Source organism: Hyaena hyaena, unplaced genomic scaffold (genome assembly GCF_003009895.1).
Source record: "Hyaena hyaena isolate Hyena2069 unplaced genomic scaffold, ASM300989v1 scaffold_1309, whole genome shotgun sequence".
Taxonomy (NCBI): Eukaryota; Metazoa; Chordata; class Mammalia; order Carnivora; family Hyaenidae; genus Hyaena; species Hyaena hyaena.
In genome coordinates this window covers 41,292-65,418 of record NW_024081943.1, presented here as the reverse complement: position 1 = coordinate 65,418, position 24,127 = coordinate 41,292, and the positions used below count along the sequence as shown (strand labels likewise).

Genomic DNA, 24,127 nt, shown 5'->3' with positions numbered 1-24,127 from the left:
TTAAAATTCACTTTGATATATAATTGCATTTGATTACAAGCATGTTTTTAGAATGAATTATGCTCACAAACCAAGGTTTTACTTATATGAGATGTGGTGGATAAAAAGAATGTGATTCCAGAGTTCTGTGCTGATTAGCCAAATAACGTCATAGGTGAAGGCAACAAGAAATAACTTCTCAGAAAAGGGTTCAGAAAACATACCTCTCCACTAGAAGTTGATCTACATAGGGAAAAGCTATCAGATTTTTAGTATTCTTTACGCAAGTAACAAATGAGTGAATATAATAAAATAAAAATCTAAACTAGAAAGAAGCAAACAGACACATATCCAAACATGTAGATAAAGAAAAAGAAAAGGAAAAGGAAAAGGAAAAGGAAAAGAAAGCTATGTTAGAGCAAATGATCAGATAAATGATGTGTTTTCTGGTGCCTTCCCCCTTACCACCCACCCAAGCTTTCTTTTGTAGTAGTGACTTTAAGGTAGAACATAAAAGAGACCATTTTAATCTAAAGAGTTTCATCTCTTATGTGTATTGCTATTTCCAGTTCTCTGATTGATTTAAAAATTAGGCTCAGCAGAATCAATAGTCTTTACCAAAGCTGTTAAAAAATAAAACAAATATATGCAGAAAGGTAGAAAGAAACTGTTTGGGTGAATAAGATGCAAAATAAAAGATTTCAAATAATTGAGATACTGAGATGGCTTGTAGATGTGTGTTCCTTCTTTATGCATTTGTTATAATTGGTCAAAATAGTGATAAGTCATAAAGAAGGAAATAGCCACACTGTTTCCAAAGGAAGCAAACATGAAGGAATTTTAAAACCGAGGCAATAAAAATTATGAAATGGTAGCACTTATATATAAAAGGAAATTAAATATATATTTTTATACACTGGAAGTGACTTTTAATTCCATTTTATTTCTTATTTAATGTGAAGTCACTGATTGAAAAACTCTTTGTGAAAGAATGTTAGATCTATATTAAAAAAAAAAAGAAGATAGGTTCTGAAGGACATATATTGGGATGTAAATGCATTACTTTGTTTTCTTTTGCAGCACTAGCATAGATAACCACCTGCTACTGCTTCTTGCTAATTTCAAAAGAGCACACTTTAGTGATGCATTTTAGAAATGGCCTCTAAGAAACATAAATATACTGAGTTACATAAACACAGTGAAATGGTGATATTCCAATAGACATAGCTTGTAGATAGCATAATTCATCATAGAAACACTAAGAAATGTTCACAAATAGATAAGATTTGAAATCTAATTTAAATATTTATTGTGTCTACAGTGTTTCTGGAAATGGACCAGCATACAAAGCTCCCAGGGTAGCCATAGAAAAGCAACTCCAGCAAGGGATTTTCCCAGTTAAGAATGGCAGAAAGGTATCATGCATGAAGAGCACTCTTCTCCTTAAAGGAAAGAATCTTCCCAGAAGCATTTCTGATAAACAGCGGTCCACCATGCAAAATCGACACCAGTTACAAATGGACAAACGTTATTTATTCGGAAATCGGGTACCACAGACATCTTTGGACCTCAACAATGCAAATCACAGGACAGGAGTATCATTTTCTTTTTCCAAAAAGGTACATCTAAAATTAGAGTCTTCAGCATCAGTTTTCAGTGAGAACACAGAAGAAACTCACGATTGTAACAAGTCACCCAGCTGTAAAGCAAAACCAACTGCAGAGAAATGTAAGTGCCACAGGTTTGCAAGTGAGGATGTACCTCTCACTAAGGAAAAAGATATAAACATCACACCAAGCCATCTGGAACATGTTTTACACAATACCTTCGCCATCAGCTCTCAAATCGTTCAAGACAAAAATGACTCTATTGATGAAACACGGGAAGATTCAATTGGCTTTCGTGCTTCATTCTCTCAATCTAATATTCATCTTGCAGATGTGGCTTTTGCTCCTTGCAGCAGAGAAAAAGAAAGTCGAAGTACATTGAAGAACACTTCAGAAAACTGCATTAATCACTCATGCCAAGCAAATGCTTCCTCCAGCTCACCAAACATTTACAGGCACAGTGATGCCAGGATATTTGGATGTCTGGATGAGTGTCCATCACTGGAGCCAAGTAAGCAAAACAGTACAGTGCACCTGAATCCCAACTCCAGAATGGAGAAGAGAGAAGAATCTTCAGATGAAACAGAAAGAGTTAGCAAAAATGCACCAAGGCTTGTAAGAGAAGCGTGTCCCCATGATGTGAAGTCTAAACCATTGCCTTTTCTCCATGTACAAAGTAAGGATGGCCATACCACTCTCCAGTGGCCCACGGAACTTTTGCTTTTTACAAAAACAGAGCCCTGTATCTCTTATGGATGCAACCCATTATATTTTGATTTTAAGCTTTCTCGGAACACAAAGAGTGACCATGATTCAGAGGACTTAAAAAGAGAATTGATTAAGGAGCCCTCAGAAATGAAGACTAAAATAGAGAGCCAAGTCTCAGGTTTAATCAAAGACCAACAGAAACTGATCCAAGAAAATGATCAGTCTCTGAAACCAAAGATGATGATAGCTAATCCAGATTGGGAAAATTTCCAGAGAAAATGTAATTTGGGCTACAGTGACTCTGAGCCAAATGTGAGTAAAAATAATTTTAGTGCAAATGATTTGGAAATGAAAAATCCTGAAGTGCCTGCTTTCCTTGATATCGCTCTAAAGAATTGTGTAGAAAACAATAATAATAGTGATAATGAACTTAAGGAACCTTCCAGGGCCCATTGGCAAAGCTGCCAAAGAGTAGTTCTAAATGATGCAAATGAGGGCCTATCTTTTTCTCCTTACATATCTAGGACTAAAAAACCAAAACTGATCCCTTGTGATCCTCATTCAGATTTTGAAGATGCAGATCAATTTGCCTGGAATCCTAGTCCTTACCCAGTGAGCAGTCACAGTGATCATGGGAAGGACTTTAGTCTAATTGTGAATAGGAACATCAGCATGACCAGTAAGGTTTCTGGATGTAGAAACCAATCTTACAAGACAAATTCTCCAAAGTTGTCTCTGAATCGAACGTCTAGCCCTTCAGACACAAACCCTGGTAGCACAGCCAGCTTGAGAGCTACTTGTTCAATTCGTAAGTCCGGCAGTAATGGCAGACGTAATGTGCTGTACTTTTGTGAAAGAGAACACAACCCAGCTGAAAGGCACAAAGGAAGACATCAGAAACAGAACTGCTTCTGCGCATCGGAGGAGTTAGCAAAGAGCCCCTTCCTGCCATCTGAAATACAGAGAGACCAGAACTACAGATTGTGGGAATCATTTAAGAATGAAAAATACTCAAAACATAGATATGGTCGCTGCAGAGAAAGATATAAACTGGGCAAAAATCAACAGCAGTTTTCAGGGTCCAAATCCAGGAGAATCGCCCAGTGTGATTCTAGCTCACAGGTTTCCTGTTCTGGGAACGGTGAAGAGCCAACAAATTGCCAGGGACCTCAGCGCGGCAGATTGGGCTCTTACTCAAGAGAGAGAATTTATTGTTTAAATAAAAGCGAGAGAAGTCAAGAATCTTTGGACAGCCCTCGTATTTGTGACCTGGGAAAAGTAAAATCCCTGCAGTATAACTCTGGGAATTTCAGCTGCCTTCTAAGAAACTGTTCTACCAGCCCTTCAGAAAGCACCGAGTTAGCCATTACAGAAGGAGAGAGGACCCCTCTGACAGCCAAAAGCCTTTTAGAAAGAGTGCAAGCCAAGAGGTGTCAGGAACAACCAACTAATTTTGAGCTGTCTTCAAAGAATTGTGAAAATGAATCAGAGGCCCATTCACAAATTCAATGCACAATTCAATTCACACCACTGGGGTGTAACAGACCCACATTGCCTTTGTCTGAAAGAACACAGAATGCAAGTAAGAAAAGAATTGATAAAGGCAGTGCAATTCAAAGAACTATTGAGAAAGACAAAGTCAAAAGTTCACAGACAAATAATTTTCATGTTTTAGTAGATCCTGATTGTGATAACCATCTTTCTAAAGATATAATTCATGTAGTAGCAGATTCACAGACACCAAACGTGAAAAAGAACCCAACAACAAAAGAACCAGTAAAACCTTTAATTAGCGAAGTCCAACATTTTATTCAAAGCCGTGACCCACTACCAAATGATTTCCCTGGTGCTTTTCCATCAAATAGATATAGTGGTGTTACTGATTCAACAGAGACCAAAGAGGACCAAATAAATCCTGACTTACAGGATGTAAGCATGCATATGAATCATGTAGAGGGGAATATAAACTCTTACTCTGACAGAACTATGCAGAAGCATGACAAAGTAGAAGATGAATTAGAAGTGTGCCATAAATCTAGCTCTCCCCCCTTAATTCAACAGCCAATAACATTTTCTCCCGATGAAATGGATAAATATAAGCTCCTACAGCTACAAGCCCAGCAGCACGTGCAGAAACAGCTCCTCTCAAAGCATCTTCGAGTTGTGCCTGCCTCGGGGCCCACCGCCTTCTCTCCGGCCTCGGCGGTCCAGACTGTACCGATTCACCAGCGCACCTCCATCACCACCATCCACCACACCTTCCTGCAGCATTTTGCTGTTTCTGCTTCCATAAATTCCCATGGTGGTCCCCTCCCTATAGCTCATCTACATCCCCTTTCCCAGCCACATTTTACACCGTTCACGTTTTCACCTCTGACTCCAACCATCATCCCCACACACCCCACTTTCTTAGCGGGTCATCCACTGCATTTGGTCACTACTGCCCCTTTCCACCCACCTCACATCGCGCTTCAGCCCCTGCCCTCGGCCACATTGATCCCCGCATTGTTTGGCCCTCACTTGAACCCAGCTACAGCATCTATCATCCACTTGAATCCTTTAATCCAACCAGTGTTTCAAGGTCAAGATCTTTGCCACCATTCTTGCTCCAGTCAGATGCAGCAGTTAAACGGAGTGAAAGAGGCCTTAAATATATCAACGCACTTAAACTAATAGGTGTTGAAACCCCTCTTGTGGTTAAATAAAACAAACTGTCACTACCTAAAAAATGATATATTTAAAGTGGTCTGTCTGACCATTGTAAGATTTAAAATATTGGTGCCAATTCAAAATATGACCAGTATACATACGTATGAATTGATTTGCCAATATTAAAATAGGAGCATTTTAAGAATATCTTTTAACTTGCATAAATAACAGAGCAAATTTAAAATAACTTTCTGGAGGGTAGAAGGAAAAGTGTTAAAGATCTGTTTGGAGGAGTTCTCACATAATTTTCTAAAATGGTAACAGAAGACATTCAGGCAGATCATTGATATTACAAAACAATCAAATGGAGCATAATATTGTATGTTCTAGGGGGTTGTGGAGTGAGTAAGTGAATGGATTGCACATTTGGTTTGTATGCATCAGATAATACTAAAAGAGCAGTGAAATAAATGACATGTTAAAAATAATTCCTATGGTTAACTATTGTCTAAGTTTTCAATCAATATAATCTGTTTCAATCAAAATAATTTATATTTTCATAGGAAATGATTAATTCAAGTTGAAAACTATTCTTCCGTGAAAAACAATCTTTACACATATTGTATTGTGGAATTTCTGGAAAATCTGGGTTATCTTCATTTCACATACATCTGTATTAAGAAACGTTTGTAACTGTAAGAGTCACCAATATCTAAAATTAAGAATGTTTAATTTTTGTATAAGAAAACATATATAAGCTATCATTAATATTTGATAATGCAAAATTAAAAAATAAAACATACTCAAGATTTTAAATATATGAGTTAATCTTTCAAATACTACAGGGACCGAATATTAAGTTTTCTTTATTCTTCTACTCAGAAATCTTACTGGGTTCAGCCAATAGTATATAAAAGTAGAGAGGTAAAGGTTTGGAAATGTCAGAATTTTTACATGATAGTTATTGAGAAAATCTTATTAATTATTTTGTGTATTTTACTCAATTGTAGTAAATATCAGTAAAACATGTTGAATGGTGATGAATAAAATCACGATTAATGTAACTTGGCAAATGATCTTAAACATTTTTTAAACTTTATTCACAGTATTTTCTGGTCCACAGAACCTACATTTCTTGCATCACTATTCTGAATGGCTCTCCAGTTAGATTTATTATTTTATATTCTTAAAATGAAAGAAAAACTCATATGACTGCACATTTCCTATAAACTTGGGTTTTAGAGAAAATCAGCTAAACAGAAATGAAATGATCAGCCATCTACTGTGTGTACAATGATGTCACTTCTTTTGTTACATGAGATGGTCACTGGCCATCTAATTCAGCCTGAGCTTCACAGAGAAGAGAGCTATCCTCACTGAAGGCATATTGTACATCTCTTAGGTATAGTCAGGCAAAGCACCTGGTCTACATTATTTCATTTAATCCTCACAAATGTATTTGAGACTAATATTATCATTCCTCCCTACCAAGGAGGAAAATGAAGTTGAAACGATAAATTCTTAATACTTGATAAATAGTAGGAAAGGATATCTTTGATACTGGTAATAATGAGAGACAGACGGACAGAGACAGAGAAAGGAGATAATGTAATTTTGAAATTGCAACATAAAGAAAATATGTAGTTTCCTAGGTATCTCAAGAAACTTACAAGATGGGGATTTTGACTGAAATATGACAGTGATAATGTCTAACTTATCTAAAAAGACTAGAAAAATGAAGGGGTGCCTGGATGGCTCAGTCGATTGAGGGTCCTACTTCAGCTCAGGTCATGATCTCATGGTCCGTGGGTTCGAGCCCCATGTTGGGCTCTGTACTGACAGCTGAGAGCCTGGAGCCTGCTTCAGATTCTGTGTCTCCCTCTCTCTCTGCCGCTTGCCTGCTCACACTCCATCTCTCTCCCTTTCTCAAAAATAAATAAACATTTAAAGATTAAAAAAAAGAATAGAAAAATGGAGAAAAGTCATCAAGTAGCAAAAACACAAAAAGAAAAACACAGAATCCTCTATACTTGTAGGGAACTTCATAAAAATCATTATAAAAGGACATTAATAAACATTGGGTCAATCCAATAAAATGAAATAAATTGAAAATTTATTACAAAAATAAATGACAAATGGCCCAGCAGATTAAAAAAATAATAATGTAGATGACTATTTCCTAAAACAGATTACAAAGTTGACATAGAGCCAAGACAGAGTAATTATGAGAACACAATAAAAGTCCTATTATGAAAAAGAAAGTACCTGATTAATTTTGGTAATTGTCTTTGTGACAATTTAATCTCTCAGAAGGTTAGATCAGAGAACCTCTATTGGGCACTTCATTTTGACTAATGAGGATAGATTGATATGAGTTGATGGCATGGAAACAACTGTCTTGTATTATCAGTGATGAAAATGTTCACTGCATATACTATCTTGGACTATGGTAAAGCGGCATCAATTGAAGAAAAGATAACTTGTACCCCAGAGTGAGAAATCGTAAAAGTTGTGGCATCACATGAGGAAAGCCACAATTATAAAATATTGAAATACGGAGGGAAAAAATTAGTCCTTTAAACAATCCAATATAAACTAAATGTAGGAAAACATTCAGAGTAATTGTTAACTTGCGATAAATCCGTGGGTAAAAATGAACAGAGATTAGGTTAATGTTTTTTTAATATATCATTTGTTGGACATATGAAAAGAAGTTAATACTTTTGCTTCTACTTACTGCTTACTGCAAGGGGCAGATGATCTCGAAACAAACAGACAAACAAAATGGCACTGTTACCTAAACCTGATTTCATTACACTTTCTCTATTAGGCAGAAAGTTTTTCAAAGTGGAAATTACAGGACAAAAATAGGTAAAGAATTTGGAACCTATCAAGAAAATTATTTCCCTGCCAATACAAATGATTTTGAATCTTCACTTTTGAAAGAATTTTAGCATAGAGTACTAGAATTCCTTAAAGAGGCCCTCATGATATCAACTGTCCTTGAGAGAAGATGCAGAATAGAAGAGAAGCTTGAATATCTTTGGAATATCTTTACTTTTATAAAGGGAGGAATGTTGAATGTAGATATTACTGATTTAAAAGTTAGCATATTTATGGATAAAATGTTAAGCAGAATGTTTTATGAAAAGGAAGAGACGATCACTGGTAACTATAAGTGGTACATTAAGAACAAATAGTACAAATACAAAAGCATTTTATTTATCATTTGTCCACTTTATTTTCATCCTTATTCAACAAATACATACTTAGGGCCATATCCTAGATAGTAATTAACTGCTGGGGTTATAGTAATGATCCAAACTAATGAAAATAATGTCATATAGTTTAATTCTATTTGAGTCATGCAAACAAAAACCAGAATGGACAAGTGAGATATATATTATGTAAAATGATGATAAATGTTATTGAGGAAAATAAATTGGAAAGGCAGATAAAGTGGCTTGGGTAGGGGTAGTAGGTAAAGCACTATTTTAAAGTAGTCCAGGGAAGCTTTACTGCCAAAGTATTATTTCAGCAAAGACATGAAGGATGTGAGGGAGTGAGCATTCCAGACTAAGACAAGACCAGGTTTCAACAACCTGCTGGGTGTGCTTACCATGCTCAAGAAATAACAAGAAAACACTGGCTGGGAAAGGTTTCTTGGGGAAGAATTATAGGTCGTAGAAATAATTGTGGAGCAAAATCTTGTAGGATCTTGTCCATCTTATAATGACTGGCTTTTGTTGTAAGATGAGAAGCTACTGGATAATTTTGGCAAAGGAGAAATGTGATTCATCTTAGATTTTACTAGGGTCATTCAGCTATTGCATTGTGAATATTCTCCAGGGGAGTAAAGGTTGGGGTAGGAAAGCAACTTAGTAGATGGAGTTCAGACAAGAAAAGGTAAGGACTTGCTCAGTGATAGTCTGGTGGAAATGTTGAGAAGTATGAGACTCTAGATTATTTTGAAAGCAGCAGGGTAGGAGAGGATCAGCTTAAATACTCTGTGAAGTGTCTAGTCATTATAGAAGTAAAGGTATTGAGTTGGTAGTTGGAAATATGGATCTGAAGTTTGAGCAGAAGTGTGAAAAGGACATACAGTTTTGTGAACCATCAATGTATAGTAAGTATACAGAAGCCATTAGCTTGGATATTATCATCAGGGGTAGGTGGGGTAGAAAAAAGTTTCAAAGACTGAGCCCCAGGTCACTCTAAGAGTGGATATAACAGAAGGAACTAAGAAATGAGATCATGATGAAATTCCAAGTTATGTAGGAAAAAATCAGAACTATATAATGCAAGTAATGAAAATGATTGAAATAAGTAAGGATGATCAAGTCTGTCATATGTTGCTGAGTCATGAAGAAGATGGAAACCTGAGTATTTCTTAAGTTATGTAGTGCTCACCTGCTGCCTTACTAGAGACATTGTGGTTGGGGCAAAAAATAGTAAAATACATGGGAATTTTACAGAGAGACATTTTATGATTCTTATAAATATCCTTATGGATAATAGCACTGTGTGATAAATGTTTTATAGCTAAACAACTATACCTAGAGAGTAGTAAAGCCTGCATTAATTCCAAACTGGAGAGAGGGTTGTAGAGATTGGTTATGAGGCTCTGTATTGCACTCGGTAATATAAACTTCCATAAAACATAGACAAAATCATGGAACAATTGTACCAAAGATGAGAAAAACACAAACCCAAGAGGAATAGCAAATATAGTGAATGGAAAAGTATAACATGAAAAAAAATATTTAAACATAAAATATGGCAAAATTTGAAAGGTTAACTTGAGCATGAATAGATGTCAGAGACTTCATTTATTTTTAATTTTAAAAATCTTATATGCATAGAGACTAACTCTAATTCATCAATAAAATGAAGGGCTTAGTAGATTATCAACTCCATATAACCTAATGATGTGAAAAGGATGGTGAAAAAGTTTTGACCTATTAGGTTGTACTAAAGGAATTATACAGAATTGGAAGACAAATTTCTTCTAGAACTTGGAAGAAAATACAGCGCTGGTGGAAAACCAAATGTTCTGGGACATAATTTAAAAGAACTATTGACAAACTGAAATATGTCCATAAATGGCAGATTTGACTAATTGAGACCAGGTCAATCTTATGTGTTCACACCTATGAATAACATGAATTTGGTGAATTGACAAAAATTAACTAAAAAATCCATTTTCACATATTTCAGGTGAATGTTGAATTACATGTTTATTTAAGTACTTCAGCATATCTCAGACCATTCAACAGGTGATATTTACCAGACATTTCCAGGAGGGGGACAGACTATATTGAATTCCCAAAAGTAATAATGTCAGAAACGTTTTTTTTCCTTGTTGACAATCTCATAGAAGTAATATTCTGTAGAATGGAATCTGGTAGATACTATGTGAAAAATAAGACTAATGTGTATTCCAAAGGAAAGAATATTTGCCAAGGAAAGAAGATGAGAATTAAATTTCTAACTTCACATGTCCGGATAGTAGCATGGAAGTGTGTTTGTGGAAGATCATCTCTATTCTCTTTAGGGCAGAGAGAGTAGATACTACAAATAAGTAGGTTTTGACTCGACATCAAGAAAACCTTGATAAATTGAGTTGTTTTTATAAAGTTGTAAAATCTCCATCACTGAAATATTCAAGTACTTTTGTACATTTGTTTCAGTAAAATGTTTAAGGATTTTCAGAATAGTTTTACTAGAATTTTGCTTGTGATCAATGACCTATTCAATTATCCTCTAGGATAATTTCCAAATTTCAGATGACTGATTTAGAGTGCTTAGTTTTGAACTAATTTTTCTTTCCGATAATACTTCAAAATGCTTTTCTCACTCTGGAGAATATGCTGAGCCATGTTCTTTCTCAAAATTAGTGAGTGTGGGCCTGAACATTTTTTTTTTACTTAAGTGAAATACACTCTGGAAGAATATGAAATAGAATTCTAAATATATATTTAATTCTGAAATGGATCCTTTTTTAAAAAAAGTCACTGTGATGAATTATATTTTCAGTATTGTTTCCTTTTATTTACATAAGTATTTGATAGTTGATTTTCAGTATTAAATGTCTATTATACCCATTGTCTGATAATTTTCATGGGATTATTCTTTAACATTTGACTCATTGAAGTACTTTTTTGTATCTGTCTTAAATTATAAATGCTTAATTAAAAACTGAAAATGTTTTAAGAAAGTCTGTGAAATCTTTATACATGCACATGTACAAACACACATGCACATCCACACTATATATTTTTCTTAGACACTAAGAACCAGTCCACCAATAGATAGCCTTCCTGGACTCAGGGTATGATTAAACAAAATAATTATTTGTATGAAGAAATGGAAATTTGGGAGAGTTTATCTTTTTTAATTCCTTGCCTAATTCAGCAAGAAAAAATACAGGGGGATTCAAAAACCGTATTTCAATATTCTCTAGGAGTTCACCTTTATATACGTTATAAAACATAAGAGATGATCAGAAAATAGGAAGTAATTTGGAAAGTTCCAACTTCCCAGGATATTTTCTTAGGCACATATTTCACAGAGCTATCCCTTAAAAAGTTTTTATTTCATTTATAGAACCTGGATTTGATGGTGACTTTTTTCCCATGACTTTCTGCCAGGACTTAACAGAATCTCCCTGTTATCTCTGAATTGAAATATATTCAAAGAAACTAATCCTATAAAGCTTTTCAATTGAATGGAATATTTAATCAGTAAAAGTACTCGGTCATATTCCTGGATTGGGCTGTTTCCTTCATGCATGAAGTTGTTGCTTACTCTCACAGTTTCCAATGATGGTGGCACACAGCTTCTAAACTTTAACCATAAACAACTTCTAAACCATAATACTTGTAAATGATTCAAAACCATCATGCTTTCCAAGCATTTGGAACAATAATTGGAAATATGGAGATGCTCTAGTTTTTAGGGTGCCACGTGATATCCGAATGTTTTAGATATATATGAACAAAACATCCAGATGCTTCCCCAGGCTGTGTGGAGAGTTCACTGCCTCATTATTAGTGAAATAACATTGCTGGTCATCTCAAACAGGTAGCACGTTTTTCAGTTTCCCCTAGAAATTCCCCCACACGTTTTCAGAGAGATGGTTAAATATTCCGAAGAAAAATATGTAAATGTCAAATCCAATTTTCTAAGAGCACAATAGAAAGAACCCAAATCTCACAGATCAGTGTATGTAGCTAATGTACTTAGGGGCAAAACTGGCCTAGTGCTTATCTCTGGCTTCGCAGGACTCATGAAGAGATTTAATTTTGAATCTTTAAATGAGTGAACTCCGGAAGAGAACTGTGCTCCTGTTAGAAAATAGAAAAATTATGAAAAAGCAAGTGGGTGACCACTTCCGTATAGTAGTCAAGAAAAGAGTTTACTTCTCTTTGTATCTCAGACTGAAACTACTTCAATAAGATGGAGTTTCCTACTAAAATATGAGTTTTCCAGCCAATAAACCTGGGTCTAGAGGATTTTCAAAGGTTATCATTTCATTCCAGCAAAAATATTATCCACTGCTTCTATTAGGTACATTTGAAGGTGATTGTTGTATTGCTTTGGATTTAAGCTATATTAAAATGGAAGCAGTGGCTGAATCGGTAGCGTTTAGAATAAGCCAATATTAGAGAGATAAGCCAAAGGGTCTTTTTTTTTTTTTCTCATTTTATGCAGCTTTGTATCAGAGGTCGACCTCTCAATCCACTTTCTTAATTCCCTTCCCAAAGTCACTGCCTCCTTTTGCACCTCACCACCTTGTTTTAAATAGCAACATCATCTTCGCAGACATAAATCAGGCAAATTAGAAATATACAAAATATGTGTGTGTACATGTGAGTATGCCAGTGTGTGTTCTTAATGAACATACTCCAGTCATTCATTCTAGACCTTTCCCTTTGTTCAAAAGAGAAATAATATTTAAAATAGTGTTTTCCAAAACATATTGACTCATTGAAACAATCAACTTTAAGAAAGATTTCCTTTCCACCATGCTTTTATTTGTGAGAGATTATAAAATAGTTGATAATGTAAATTGATTATGTAGCTGTTTGAAGCCAATCCCTACCTTACTCAATCCTATTTAAATTATTTGCTTTGTAATTAAACTGAATGATAGTCTGGCAATATTATATATAATCCAATAATTTTATTTTGTATTCTCTGTACAAAATGTTTTTTATTTATTATATGTGGCTAAGTAAATTGCACTATTGTACATGCAAAGCAGCTTTTTTAGGTTATTTAATAAATTACTTGGACTGTAGTTCAATGCAATAATATTTTTTTCAATAAAAAGCTTAATGGTATAAGAGTATTAGTCATGCATTTCTAACAAAATCATACCAAAATATAAAAACAAAATAAAAAACAAAATGATATGGAAACTTTCTGTATTTTACACTGTTGAATTTAAAATGCATTTAACATTTTCTTTATTATTGTATATATTTATATTATATATTTAAAGGCTGGGATTTCTTAGACTATTTCTTAACATTTTAGTGTTATAAAATAAAGCTGTTTCCTCAAACTAAAAATAAATATGATTTTAAAAGTTCTACAGATGTATTCTTTGTTGAAACCAATTATACAAATACTATGTGAAGTCTTTCTGTTTCTATTTGTTTGCTTCAAAAACTAACAATACTTTGTAATGCTCTAACAGAGTGCTATAAATAGTTTCTGGAATGCATTCTCCAACATAATTTGGACATGATGGTATTCTGCACATTTATAATAATATTAATGTAAACTCTGAAAATAATAACCCTAATAAGCTTTTATTCTCAGAAGGACTCAACGCATTAGGGAATCTCTTTCACCAAGAATGACCAATAATGTGGGAATATGATTTAAATGTTACTCCTTAAATAATCTCTTCCCTCTTTTGCTGGATCTTAGTATGATATCATGGATTTTTTCATTCATTATCAAAGCAGTCTCATACCCAGTTGTCCTTTGTCATTAGTTACTCATAGTTTGTAAGCAAACTGATGTCTTCTAAATTTCCAAGACCTAAAGAGAGTATAAAGAAAATTTGTTATAGAAGTAGATCATTAGGAAATAACTGGGATGTGATTTTTCCCTCTTTAAATCATTCATTCCTTAAGTAGTTAGGGGGATTGTTCAGCCCTGACCAAAACAAAGGCAAAATCAAATGATGAGCAAAACTGGTGATGGGGCTAATAATTTTGCATCATTTTTTCATCCTGACACTTACCTTTATTGTATCTTTATCTCATGTACTAATATTCACTATGAAACTCTCAATTTAGGACAATGAATTGACATTATCCAGTCAAAGCTCAAAGTTCCTTTAACTGGACTCAATGTAATGTTAATATAAGTATACAAATAAATTTTTGGGTTGTACAAATTCCATAAAGCCTATTAATTTCCATTATTCCAATCCAAAGCTGTTATTGTTGACAGAATTGAAGCCTCAGTGTGCTCAAAAGCTTAAATAATATTAGAAAGTTTGGCAAAAACAAATTCAAGAAATTTGTGAGGACATAAGATCATAAGACCATGAGATGAACACATTTATCATAATCCAACCAACCAGAACATTCCTCAGAAAGGTCCCTTTCAAACCCCATAATAGTCAATCTATTCTCAACAGCATTTATTACTCTTCCTATTTGAAATAGTTTCTTGATTTGGCTTTAAGATACTAAGCACTTTGATTCTCCTTAAGTCTGTTTTTTATTTTGCAACCTTCCTCCCCCCAACTCGCACAACCAGAGCTTCCTTAGGCTCTCAACCTTTAAATGTCGGAATAACCCAAGGGCTTAGTTTTTAGACATTGTTTTGTCTCTATTACACTATGTGAGTTTATTTAGTATCAGGCCTTTAAGAACCTTTTATACACTACTGGTTCTCAACTTTATATCTTCCGGTATGACCTTCCCTTAATTTCTACTTTTATTTATTTGATTACTCACTCAATACCTCCACTGAATGTTTACTAGTCATCAGGAACTAGGCGTCCAAAAAGCAACTCTTGGTTTGCTTCCACAAATCCTTTCCTTTCCCAGTGTTCCACATCTCCATAAAGAGCTCTGTCTCCCATTAGCTCATGTGTTTTTTTTCAATTAATTAATTTAAAAAAAAACTTTACAGAGAGAGTGTGTGTGAATGGGGAAGAAGGGCAGAGAGGCAGAGAGGGAGAGAGAGAGAGAGAGAGAGAATCTTAAGCAGTCTCCAAGCTCATCATGGAACTTGACATGGGGCTCAGTCCCTCAACTCTGGCATCATGACCTGAGATGAAATCAGGAGTCAGACATTCAACCTGCTGAGCCACCCACATGCCCCACCAATAGCTCATATTAAACTCTTGGGCATCCTCTTGGATCTCTCTAATTCACGTCTTACATCTTTATCACCAACTTATTAGCATGTCCTGCCAGTTTTACCTACACAGTATATCCCAAAACTTACCTCTTCCTATCATGTCTATTGCTACCTTCGCAGCACATTCCATCTTTTGTGACCTATCATATAGCAATAGCTTCCTACCTCTTCTCCCTGGATCTCCTGTTTCTAGGGTCTAGTCCATAGAAGGGAGATACAGTGCTATCATAAAGATAAAGATTTCTTAAATAGTTTCACATTTTTTGGAATAAAATTCAATATTCTTACAACAGCCTTTAAGATCCAATTTCATCTGACCTCTAACAATCTCTACAACTTCCTCTTCTTCTGTTGCCTCTCTCTGATCTTGCGGTTCCTCAAGCTAAGCATTTCCCATGCAGAGCTTTGCATTTGCTCTTTTGTCTAACTGGAACGTTCTTCCTCAGCTTCTCTTATCACTCCTTCCCTTTTTTCATTTAGATGTTTTAAAAAATAACTTCCCATCAAAGAGAGTTTTCTTATCCACTCAATATAAAAAAGAGTATCTACTTTACGATTCCTACCATTCACTTTGAATTGTTTCTTACAGTAATGAATACCCTGCTATTCTATTTACATTTACTTTCAGATTTTTTTTATTTATTTTTAAATTTCATCTTCATAGAAATAATATTTTGAAAGAAATTTTATTGGAGCATGTTCTTCCTCTTTTGTTCAATACTTCAATACTTTTTAAAAATTATTTGTTAGACTCATACTGAGAACATAGTAGGTATTCAATAAATAGTTGTTGAGTAATATAATGAGTGTACAACTTGAAGAAGACTCTCAGCTTTCTGGTTGTTTTGAGGTAATGTTATTTTACTGAGGACCAGTGTACAAAGTTTGATGGGATTTATTAAATAGATTATAATTTGGAAATTAAAGGGGCTCCTGGATGGCTCAGTCGGTTAAGCAGCCGACTTCGGCTCAGGTCATGATCTCATGGTTTGTGAGTTAAAGCCCCATGTCGGGCTCTGTGCTGACAACTTGGAGAGGGGCCCTGCTTTGGATTCTGTGTCTCCCTCTCTCTCTACCCCTCCCCTGCTCGCACTCTTTCTTTCAAAAATAAACATAAAAAAAAATAATAATAATTTGGAAATTAAAGTCTATATTTTCAACCAAAGGGTAAAAGTGAAAAAAAAAAAAACCCTTCTTGATTAATTGATAAAATATTTGTTGAACTTGAGAGGTTGTTTATATGTTACATTAATTTTTAAGTTTATTTATTTTGATAGGGAGAGAAAAGTATTTATGACATAACCTCTATAAATTCAGGGATTTTGTTTGCTCCTGTCAGAGAAAGTATTACCAACATCACTTGGGGGTATATTTCTACTTCTCCATACATAATGTCCCTATTGCTCTCTACAAGTGGTGGTACAAGCTGGAAATTCTCTGGAGAGTAATTTCTTCACTCATTCGACTAATATGCATGAAGTAGCTATTATATGCAAGAGACAGATATAGCAGTCCGTGAACAGTCAAAATGTTCTACTCCTCTGGAACATGTTAGTGGAAGAAAAGCAAGACAAACAAGCAAAAAAAGCAAATTGTGTGTTAGGATAAATAACATCCAGTGCTAAGAAGTTAATAGCACTCAGTGCATAATGGAATAGCCTGTATTTATACCTAGTTACCTATTTTGTTTCCAAAACCACATTTGGTCTATTTAATGAAATGGTATAAATTAGAAATTACTGTCTGGGGTGCCTGGGTGACTCAGTTAAGTGTCTAACTGTTGGTTTCAGTTCAGGTTATGATCCCATGGTTTGTGGGTTTGAACCCTGCATCAGGCTCTGTGCTGACAGTACAGAGCCTGCTTGGGATTCTGTCTCCCTCTCTCCCTGCCCTTCTCCTGCTTGCTTGCTCTCTCTCTCTCTCTCTCTCTCTCTCAGAAATTAATAAACATTAAAAAATTTTTACAAAAGATAAAAATTACTGTCTGGTTCATTAATGATAATTGTCTGGTTAGTTCTTTCAAAGAAAGATGATTTGAGAAAAAACATCTCTTTTCAATGGGCTACAAAAAATCTTTTTAAATTTTATTCAGTGTCACTCCTGTTAAGCATGTCTTGACTGAGATACGAGTCTTGAGACTGGACTGGAGTCTTGTGACTACACTAGTACAAAATCTCTTGCTATTGAATTATTTTAAATGCTGGATATGCATAGGAGATGTATTAGTAACATATGGCCTGACGATGTATTTACATCGATACTAATGTGTCTGAATTTCATTCCTACTGCTGTTGTCAGCAATTAACACATGTCCAGAAGGGGGGGAAATGTGATTTCAGAGAAAGACAGGTGAAGTTGTCTTTTGAGATCTCTGGTTTAGAAAAACAGTCTGTATGAGGCCAACTTCTAGATTTTGGCAAACTCTCCAGAGAAATTTCATTTTATTAAGAGGATAGGCACTTCAGTCACCATTCACTTGAACTAGTGGCTGTTATTTATTAAGACGTGACTGTTGGATATGTCTTTGATGTGCAGTCATCCTCTCACATATCTGAAAGCCAGTTCCCATTTCATAAGCTTTTTTATTGTCTGTTATCCTAATTGTTTTATTTTTCTCACCAGCTTGAATAATAGCCAAACATCCTTTTTATCCTAAGTCTAGGAGTAGAATGAAAGTGGTAAAAAAACAAAAAAACAAAACAAAAAAAACCACACCCATGTGAAAGTGTAAGCTAACTGGGAAAAGTCTCTTCCTGATTTCTGATTGGTTGTCTTTGCCGATGATAAAGGGATTTGTTATCAATAAAGTCTGGCTAATAAACGAGAGTTTTTGGCATCCTTGCTACACAGGCAAAGGTGTCTTTTGAGTCCATACCCATATGTTACTCCCTGGAAGGTCATGCTATAAATTGCAGCATCAGCTTGGGTTCCTTTGTTTCAAATTAAGCTGTCGCACCTTGATGTCAGTGTGGGGTCTGTTCTTTCACCACTGATAGAGATGCTTCAGTGCTTCAGGCTGACTTCTGGCATGTCCTTGAAACATTATACTGCCCATCCTGGGCATGCCTCTTCTCTTTCTGTTTCTTAGATATTCTGCCCTCATCAATTTTCCTCATAGACCAATCCTGTCAGAGCTGAGTTTTCACAATCATGTGTCAAATTCGAAGAAGCAAATGCATCAGGAACCCTGACCAGGGGAGATTTAATCTGCCTTCTGAGGTTGTGTAGGTGGTATTTGCATTAGAATTCAGTAACCTACTGTGACAGTGAGAACAATTCTCAAAGAATGAGTGTTTGGTACCACACTATTACCTTGTCTACTTGGGTCTTGAAGTGGGATCATGTGCCGGGGACTGCGTTCATTAAGAGGCAATGAGCTCCGGTGCCAATTTGAGGGACCTGTCATTAATGAAGATTTGAGAGAGAAGGGAATTTAAATATTTTCATACAGTTAGCTAATCCAAAAGTTGCCAGTGTTATTCACATTTTTTTCAATAAAGCTGTGGAGATAGCAGGAAAGAGCATAGCAACCATAGTCGACCAGCAGGTTAAAAGACCGTAGCCTCAACCTATCAGTCCCACCTAAGCCCACAAGAATGATGAAAATATTATTGGACAAGGTCAAGATTGTCAAGCTCTGAAGTAGTGGTATAAATTGTGATTTTGTACCCTACTTTTTTTGGCCAACTATTATAACTCTTTCATGCTACATTATTTCTTAATCAGCATTTTAAATTACATGGAAAATTGCATGGAGTGAATATACCATAACTTACACAGCCATGTCCCATTTTACTGTTATTTAGACTCTTCCCTAGCTTTTTCTTTTATTGTTTTATTTATTTCAGAGAGAGAGGAAGAGAGAGAGAGAGAGAGAGAGAGCAGGTAAGGGTCAGAGAGAGAGAGAGACAGAATCTGAAACAGGCTCCAGGCTCTGAGCTGTCAGCACAGAGCCCGACACAGGGCTTGAACCCACAAACTGTGGAATCATGACCTGAGCCGAAGTCAGACACTTAACCAACTGAGCCACCCAGGTGCCCCGCTAGCTTTTTGTTAACATAAAGGATCCTTCAATGAACATTCTCATAGATGTACTTTTTCTCTTATCATTACCCATATAGGTTCAATTCTTGGAAATGAGGATGAAAGCACTCATAAATTAGGGTTTTTTTTTAATATACTTCCTAACTGAATTCCAATGAGTTTTATCAAAGTCTGAAATACATTAAAATTTTTGACAGTAATATTATAATTTGTTCAACTCTTCCTCCTGCCAATTATTATTATTACTACTACTATTATTATTCAATTTATACTATTATTATGCCCTAATGATATGGTAACTTAAGATAAAAGATGTTGATCCATTCCTTTTGTTTTTACAAATTCTTATTTTGTTTTTTAATTAATTACTTTATTTTTTATTTATTTTATTTTATTTTATTTTAGTAGGTTTCATGCTCAGCATGGAGCCCAATACAAGGCTTGAACTCACAAGCCTGAGATCAAGACCTGAGTTAAGATCAAGAGTCAGACACTTCACTGACTGAGCCACTCAGGCTCTCCATAAATTTTTATTTTATTTTATTTTTGTTTTTTTTTCTGGTTTTATTGAGATATGACTGGCTTATATATCATATAAGCTTAAAGTGTCACCATAATGATTTAACTTACATTTCTCATGAAATGATTACCACAGTAAGTTTAGTCACTGTTCACCATTTCATATAAAAGAAAAAAGAAGAAATGTTTTTTTCCTTGTAATGAGAACTCTTAGGATTTACTCTAATTTTCATGTATATCATATAACAGTGGTAACTATAATCACCCTGCTGTACATTATACTCCTAGTACTTATTTGTCTTATAACTGAAAGGTTGTATCTTTTTTTTCCATCTTCATCTGATTTCTGTCCACCTATCCCTGACATCTGGTAACCACAAGTCTGATTTCCCTTTTTATGAGTTTGATTTTTTCCTTTTTTTCTCTTCTTTTTAATATTCCACATATTAGTGAGATCACATGGTATTTGTCTTTCTATGTCTAAATTATTACATTTAGCATAATACCTTCAAGGTCCATTCATGTGGTCACAAATGGGAATTTCATGATTGAATGATATCTATCTATCTATTATCTATCATCTGTCTATATCACATTTTCTTCATCCATTCATCCATCAGTGGGCTCTAAGGTTGTTTCCATTTCTTGGCTACTGTAAATAATGCTTCAATAATCATGGTGGTATGGATAGCTCTTTGACATAGTATTTTCATTTCCTTGCTGGATCATATGGTAATTCTATTTTTAATTTTTTGAGTATTCTCCATACTGTTTTCCATAGTGGGTCTATAAATTTGCAATCCAAATAACAGTGTGCAAGAGTTCCCTTTTTTCTACATTTGCACCAGCATTTGTTATCTGTTTTCTTTGATGATGGTTATGTATAGGATGGTATCTCATTGAAGTTTTGATTTGCCTTTCCCTAGTAGTTAGTGATTTTGAACATCTTTTCTTGCACTGTTAGCCATTCATATATCTTCTGTGAAACAATGACTAATAAGTTCCCTTGCACATTTTTAGTTGTATTATTATTATTATTATTATTATTATTTTGCTATTGAGCTATATGAGTTCTTATCTATATTTTGGATATTACCCCTTATCAGATACATGGCTACAAATATTTTTTCCCATTCTGTAAATTGTCTTTTTTATTTTATTGATGGTTTTATTTGCTGTGAAGCTTTTTAGTGTAATTTAGTCCCACTTGTGTATGTGGTTTTTTAAAAATCTTTTAATGTTTATTTATTCTTGAGAGAGAGCACGTGCAAGCAGAGGAGGGGCAGAGAAAGAGAATTTGAAGCAGGCTCCAGGCTCTGAGCTGTCAGCACAGAGCCTGATATGGGGCTAGAACCCACCAACCGTGAGATCATAACCTGAGCTGGGGTCAGATGGTTAACCAGTGGAGTCACCCAAGTGCCCCCATTTGTTTATGTTATATTTTGTTGCTTGTGGTTTAGAAGTCATTCTGAAAATTGGTTTCCAAGATTCAGGGAGCTTTTATCCTGTGTTCCCTTTTAAGAGTTTTATAGTTTCTGGTGTTACATTGAAATTTTTAATCTATTTTGAGTTAATATTTTTGTGAATGGTCTTAGAGGAAGAGCTTCAGACTTTCACATGTGAATATCCATTTTTTCCAGTGCCATTTATTGAAAAGATATATTTTCTCTATTAAATATTCTTGGTTTCCTTGCCAAATATTAGCTGACCATACATGCATGGTTTAATTTCTGAACTTTTGACTCTGTGCTATTGGCCTATGTGTCTGTTTTTATGTCATTACCATACTGTTTTGATTACTACAGATGTATAATATAGCTTGAAAGCAGTAAGTGTGATGCCTCCTGCTTTGTTCTTGTTTCTCAGGCTTGCTTTAGCTCTTCAGGGTCTTAGATGGAGCCATATAAATTTTAGGACTTTTTTTCTACCTCTAAAAACTTAGAATCTTGATTAACACTGAACTGAACCTATAGAAGTCTTGTGTAGTATGGTCATTTTAAACAATATTATTTCATTCAATGAAACCTTTTCATTTATTTGTTTTATTCAATTTTTTTCATCAGTGTCTTTTAGTTTTCTGTAGAGAGATCTTTTACCTCCCTGGTTAAATGTATTCCAAATATTTTTTAAATTCTAACTATTTTATTTTATACATTTCATTGTTCTTTCATGCTACCACTAGTGAGATCTTCTTTATTTTTCAGATAATTCATTGTTGGTGGATATAAATAGCTGATTTTTGTATGTCAGTTTTGTATTTTTGCAACTTTACTGAATTTGTTGATTACAACTGACAGGTTTTTGTTGGGGTTGGGACCTAAAGCCCAGCTCTATGCAGCTTCCCAGCTGTTTCCAATAAGGCTTCTTCTTCTTTTTTTTTTTTTTTTTTTTTTGAGAGTGAGAGCATAGGGAGTTGGGGGATGGGAAGAGAGAGAGCAAGAGAGAGAATCCCAAGCAGCCTCCACACCATCAGTGCTGAACTCAAGGTGGGGCTTGATCTCAAGAACCTTGAGATCATGATCTAAGTCAAAACCAAGAGTCAGACACTTAACTGGCTGAGCCACCCAGGTGCCTCTCCTATCAGCCTTTCTGTTTAGGAAGGGTTAGGAGCTACTTAGCTACAGATCAGGCTATGATTTAGCTACCCAGCCAAGTTGAGGCAAAGGAAATTTCTAAGCACAGCAAGACTTTTTGATTGTGGTCTTGACTCAAACTGACTCAATCCCCAAGTTTCCTGTCCAAATAGTGTGACTGAATTTGTTCTGTGGATGATCAGCTCTGCTTGCCACCCCTTCTGCTCAAGCACTGCTGGGCAATGCAGCTTCCAGGTGTTCTCCATCAGGCTTTCTATCCAGGAGGGGCCAGAATCTATATTTAGCAGTGGGCCCAGCTAGGACAGCAAATTTGCCTGGGTAGGGGGATGGCTGACAAGCCTCCAGGGCTGGCAAAGTTCTTTTGTTTGAAGACCTAAATCAAGCAAGCCTGCACCCCACCAAGTTTCCTGGTCAGATTGCTCCATCTTGGCTCTGCAGATGAAAACCTGTTTGTTGAGAGTACTACTTGGGCACTGCATGTAAGAAGTCAGTCTGCCAAAATCTTAGTGCTGCTTATTGCAAGCCCCTTCCCATTCTACATCTCAGTTTCCCTATGGGTAAGTCCTATGAATTCTCTTGTAATACGAATGGGGTAAGATCAGAGCAAGAGCTCCTGAGAAGCAACTCACAATTTAAGGGGGAGCTGAATGCCTACCTGATGGTCTCTTCCTCTACTGGAGGAATCAAGGCTCAGGGAAGGCCTCTACATAGTGCTCTTCTTATCTGGGGAAGATGCAATGGAATCAGCATGACTTCTTACCTTTCTAGTTTGTCTTGGTCTCAGTGGTGCAGGTGCTGCTTCAGCCTCACTTCTGTGTTCTAGTGTTACCTCAGCAATGCCTTACCCATGAATAGCTTTTCTGAAGCGGAGCAAAGTTGCCATCTTGCTGATCTCTCTCCCCTCCTTATAATTTTTTAATATTATTCTAACTATAGTTCCTTTTTTTTTTTGAAAGCCTGATGGTCACAACTTTATTCAGTATTTTCATTTCAGGTCAAGTGATACGGAATTTCACAGTTTGTCTCCATCAGACTAGCTTTGGGATCTCTTTTCTCCTATAAATCAGTATTCCATCTAACATGGACATTGGCCAGGTACTGCTTCCATCCTTCCTGTAAAATGGTCATTTTTTTTTTTACAAATAGTTTGTCAAGTTGATTTCCATATGACACCCAGTGCTCGCTCCACAAGTGCCCTCCTCCATGCTCATCTCCCCCCTCCCTCCTCACACTCATCACTCCTCAGTTTGTTCTCATCATTCAAGAGTCTCTCATGGTTTGCCTCTCTCCCTCTCCCCCACCATTTCCTCCCTTCTTCTCCCCCATGGTCCTCCGTTAAGTTTCTCCTAATCCTCCTATACGTGCAACCATATTATATTTGTCCTTCTCTGCCTGACTTATTTCACTCAGCATAACACCCTCAAGGTCCATCCATGTTGCTACACATGGCCAGATTTCATTCTTTCTCATTGTCATGTAGTATTCCATTGTATAGATAAACCACATCTTCTTGATCCATTCGTCCGTTGATGGACACTTAGGCTCTTTCCATGTTTTAGCTATTGTGGAGAGTGCTGCTATGAACATTGGGGTACACGTGCTCCTATGCCTCAGCATTTCTGTATCCCTTGGGTA

The 24,127-nt window shown here is 35.6% G+C and overlaps 1 protein-coding gene across 1 annotated transcript in view; it reads left to right on the top strand.

Annotated features, from left to right (window-relative positions):
* ZNF804B (zinc finger protein 804B) overlaps positions 1 to 4,967 on the top strand; it is a 169,785-nt gene extending 164,818 nt beyond the window's left edge. Inside the window, exon 5 of the mRNA XM_039223266.1 lies at positions 1,301 to 4,967. Coding sequence (XP_039079197.1) covers positions 1,301 to 4,967 — 3,667 coding nt within the window. The remainder of the gene's footprint in view (positions 1 to 1,300) is intronic.
* Positions 4,968 to 24,127: the final 19,160 nt, after the last annotated feature.